The sequence below is a fragment of the Aphanomyces astaci genome (assembly GCF_000520075.1).
Source record: "Aphanomyces astaci strain APO3 unplaced genomic scaffold supercont1.12, whole genome shotgun sequence".
NCBI lineage: Eukaryota > Oomycota > Saprolegniomycetes > Saprolegniales > Verrucalvaceae > Aphanomyces > Aphanomyces astaci.
The window spans coordinates 1-5,134 of record NW_009798275.1 but is presented as its reverse complement, the minus strand read 5'-3'; the positions used below and the strand labels follow the sequence as shown (position 1 = coordinate 5,134).

General features: G+C 42.2%; 1 protein-coding gene across 1 annotated transcript; it reads left to right on the top strand.

The window, feature by feature from the left end:
* Window positions 1-1,413: 1,413 nt before the first annotated feature.
* H257_06083 (hypothetical protein) lies at window positions 1,414-2,273 on the top strand (the record flags this gene model as incomplete). The annotated part of the gene is made up of 2 exons (XM_009831192.1): window positions 1,414-1,576; window positions 2,221-2,273. 2 exons carry the CDS (start codon window positions 1,414-1,416, stop codon window positions 2,271-2,273), a joined length of 216 nt encoding a protein of 71 aa, XP_009829494.1.
* Window positions 2,274-5,134: the final 2,861 nt, after the last annotated feature.

The window sequence follows — 5,134 nt, the reverse complement described above, 5'->3', positions numbered from 1 at the left end:
TTTAGGCATTTCGTGACATAATTATCTGATATTAGAGGTAGTGTTATGTATAGAGGTGAGTCTTTATAGAATTTAGGAGACCATATTGGCTATTTCATTGGTGTCACCAGCGACGTGCAAGTGGCGAGGTGCAAGTGCCGAGGGCCATGGCCGCTCTGCACGCGACCAGTCAACAGCGGTATAGTACAAGCAACTTCATCATTGATTCATTCCTATAGTAGGTTCTGATGCCTCCTGGACTATGATCCCTGGTCTTCTGTCCTCAGCGGTTGTGTTGAGCCGTCACGGTGTTCTCGGGAACAACATGACATCTTACTTTGGTGACCGCGGTGACGGCATCACGCAGTTCCAACGATAACTTCAGTCTACCTTGTGCGCCATATCTTCACGCTCCCCACCATCACACAACCGATAGTAACGTTACCGGTACCTTAACCCCTCGATCATCACACAAGTCGTACATGTAGTAAGTAGTACACACACATTTAGTAGTATCGATACAGCACATAAACAGCACTGCTGCAACATAGTGTCGTTAATGTACAGTGAGTGTAGTGCTCTATTGCGGTCCATGCTCTCCATTGTCCTCTCATGCACCTGCTGAATATTGGTGAATTATCTTCCTCTCAAATGGGCTTTCATTTGCCTGTTTGCTTACGCTCCTAGCTCTCAGTTTTTCACTTTGTGCTTTTGTGTGGCTGCCTACCGGTACTAGTTTGACGCTTGCGGCAATGCGGCACGTTGGGTGCACTGTTTGATGGCTGTGATGTTCCCAAGACACTTCTCATTTACAATATATTTGTATTGAGAGGAATTAATTCCGTGAGGCAAACTTTTGACCATTTACCTCAAAACATTATATATCCACTTTGGGTGATAAATATAGAAAGATGGAGGATGTACCACGTGATGCTCCTAACATCGTGATCGCTTTAACATACAAAGTACGGTATGCACAGTCCAACGAGCTACTGTACTGTACAGTACTACTACTCCTTACGAAAATGATTGATTGATTTGATATTTTTTGTGATATCTCAAAGAGTTTTAGGAATTATTACATTCTAAAAGTATCAGTGATAGCAGAGGGTTTTGCAGTTGTAACTTGTGTGATTTCGCTTAATTCAGAGCATTTCGTCCTACATTTTTCGCAGCATAAAGTTTGATACAAACTTGAATATAAAACCCATGGGTGCCAAATCACAGTACTCAAACAAGGCAATTGATCACATATGGCAGATTTGAAAAATCATATATTCAAACTATACCATACAAACAATAAGTATTGTACACCAAACATTAACTGTAAAAAAGAATATTTGGCGTATGCAACTGATTCAGTATTTGCATGCAATACCTGATTCAATTGTATGCCCACGCGAGGTGGATGACTGTGAGCACGGCCAGGAGCTCATGAACAAGGACGACTTCGACTTGCACGCATTGCTTTTGGCAGCCGAAGTTTCTCGCGATGTGGAGATTGCCGCCATCTCAAGTTCAATCGAGAGCCTGTGTCTTGCCAACAACTGCGATGACGATGAGGGCGACGACGACCAAGAGTTCAGCTGGACCGATCGTGCTGACCCTATTTTAGAAATTATCTGAGTGTTTTGATTGGATATTAACTTGTTCAATTGACATAATGTTTTCACTCTTATTGGTATAAACTTATATTTTATCCAATCATATCGTAAAAGCAAATCGATCAATCATTTCCGAGTTCAACTTTTTTCAAATCAATCAATCATTTTCGTAAGGAGGTAGTAAGTAGTAAATAATATGCATACAATTTGATATACTAGGCTAACGTTAGCCCTATACTATTAATAGTACTACGTACTGTAGCAATATACTTCAAGTAAAACACTTTATGACTCAGGTAAAATGCCGTTGCAATACAACATATTAGTGATATGAAAACAGGTACCTGCAGCATCCCAACATGCTCGTGCTCTCATGAATGAAGTGAGCATTTGCAGCACAACGTTTCTGTTAGTCGACGTGCGAGATGACTGACAGTGAGTATTTTCGTTCATTTCCTGTATTTCCCAAAGGTCAGACATCCAGTTCAGAACATTCTTTTATGGAGGTGAAGTCACTTCAAATAATTTTTCCAAAATGCAGCTGGAGGGTGCGGGAAATGACCAAAAGAGCGAACCTCAAATGAATTGGCAGCATACCAAGCAGCTCTATCGCACTGGCTCTTATCATATCTGATAGGCACACTAGAGGCTGAGGACTTTCGACAAGACCCGACAACCGGGAACCCATGAAAATTTAAAAACCAATTAACATAATACTATAACAATATGACTTGAAGTTTTTAGTCATAACTTATGATCAACTTGTTAGCTAACTAACATGTAAGAAAGTACGTGAGTTTGACGTCGAATATCTCTCTGACGGCTTGTTTACGAGCGGTGTAATGAATGTAGATATTGCAAACTTACTGTTAGTTGCAGGCTATCTTTCAAAGCTAGAGATATGGCGATTGCCGCATTGTAGCATGAGTGATGAGTCCTCAAAATAGCAAAAAAAGGCAGATATAACATAACCTACTTTGTAAGTAAATATCTCAATGAATATAGCTCGAAGCGACCTCTATGATACGTCATTATGTAGAGATAATGCTTTGTGTGAACACGCGGATTGAGTCTCAGGCTGGTCGGTTTACATTGACTCTTTTTGTGTGGCTTTGAAAATGGCTTTCTCAAATTTAACATCCAAGTTGACTATTTTTTTAGGAATATTTGCTTCCAAAATAACATCACATAACATCGTATTGATGTGTTGTTTTTATATATTCTAATCACGCCATTATAAAAATAATGAAACGGTTTCTTGTTTGAATACTTTGGGAAATTCTTGTAGACTTGCCAAAACGGTTACTAGTAGAGCAACTGCACCAGCAACTTCCGTATTTTAGTATTATGGCGTACCAGTAGGCCAGACCAGCCCTAAAGTAGAGTTAATGGTACAGTAAGGTAGTGCATCGATTTTCAGAACTATTTTTGGTCGGATTTTCGTCCATTTTTTCCAGGGCCATTTCTCCGCCACTGACAGTGGTCGAACGTGAAATGTCCGGACAGTGCAATAATAGCAACACAACGAAGTTTGAGATAAAAATCGTGTTGAATATTTAAATCCAAACTTTCTATAGAATTAAAATCAATAATCAATACTTCGAACTTTCTATATAATTATAATCAATACTACAGTAATACTAGGAAATCAATACTTCGAAGTATTTTCGCTTTTAACAAGACTTGATTATGATCATATCCAATCACACGCATGATATTTTATTTACTGTTAAGCTATCTATTTGGTAGATAATAAAAGCGTTCAGGAATTTGATGTGGTTCAGAAAATCGATTTCGGTCGCATGGGGCATGGTGGAGACGCTTCTTTATACGTATTTAAGAATGCCTGCTGCAGCCGAAGGATTCCAACTGTATTGCAATCGAAGTCGAATCGCACAAGGTATGGAGCACACGTGCTTGCTAGTTGAAACGATGTGGATATGCCGGTGGAGGGTGATTGCGCATGGCGCCGGCGAACGCTTCATTCTGTATCACACCAAGGTCGCCACGTCACATCCCATAAGTGTAGTACTCCCTCTGTCCCACTTATATTGCTCCAGACCACTTTTTCAGACAGCATATTTTGGCCAAAAAGCCTGTCGAAAAAGTCAAGTAGTGAGAGTGGTTAGGGTGACTTTTCAAAAGCACACTGATCGGTACACTACAGTACTGTACCTCTTGGACAATATCCGGAGAATTGTCGCACAACGCCACGTTTGAGGAATCCTACAAAATACCCTAAATAACACGATGAATGGCTGGGGTCCTGCAGCGAGCGCGTGGATAAGAGATAGCGCCATAAGACGCGGCAACGGGAGCCTGGTGACTCGAAGTAAACGTGCATAGTGTACTTCACGCCACTAGCCTCCCGCAGCAGCGCTTTTGTGACAGTCAGCCTACACTACACGCTCCCATAGTTGAGTGCCCTTCCAATTGATCCTGCCTGGGTCTTATTTGGAGCTGTTTATACATGATATCTTGAACTTGCAATTACATCGTACGGTGCTGAAAGGATATTCCTCGTTTGCGACTCCAACGGAAGGCATTGGGCGGCTAGGACACCCAGCACGTCCAAGTTCGGTTCTTGACGGGCAAATTTCATAGTGAAGTTATTGGAAGACTGTGATTGGCTATAAATAAATCCACGTATCCAATCAAAACCAATTATACCTGGAAATCAAAAATTGCAGAGAAGTTTGCGCGGAGGTCATGCTCCTTCGTGGCTGTTTGCTGTGCTTTGGAGGTACCTTAACTGACAACTAGCATAGTGATAACGAGAGGAGATGATATACTGGTGAATTGCCCGTCGTTGTCGCTCGCACCAATGGCGAGCGACTCCACTACAGAGTAAACCAAGGCTAAGCGTTCAACCAGAGTCCTCAACCATGCAAGCAGTCGCATTGAGATGGCAATCCAACGTATGATTTATGATGCTCCCTTGCGTGTTTACATGTGTGCAATGCGATTTGGTGTGAATAACCAGTTGACGGGCTCAACGACTACTGGTAGTTATGCATGTACATGTACAAGTTTGTGCTAACTAGCTATTTGGGTCACCGTGGCGGGGAATCACCTAAAAGTACAGGATTCAGCCACTATGTGCGGCTTGCTCATAGTGATCTATATCGCTACAGCTGTATCGATTGCAACCCCTACATCGCTTATAACCCCCCACGGCCTCCTGTCCCTTCCACAACGATTGTGCGTGTAGCTTATCTACATGTGAAAGCACACAACCACCATTCTACGAGGTTAGAGCCACCATTCACGACATCATGACTAGCTTATAGTGTATGAAGATCGCCAGGATAGCAGCGACTGCAACCCCTACACCACCACAGCCCTTAAGTATCCCCCCTTCACAATAATCGACTTGTAGCACCCCCCAGCCCAATTGCCTAGCACTCCCTCTATTGTTCTTAACGCCCACTCCAATATACAATTAGCACTGTCAAGTGCATGCCCCATCCACTCATATCGCCTAATCCTGAGAGAATTGAACTACACTACACAATATCTCGCGCAATGCCAGTTGTTGGTAGTTGTGCTCT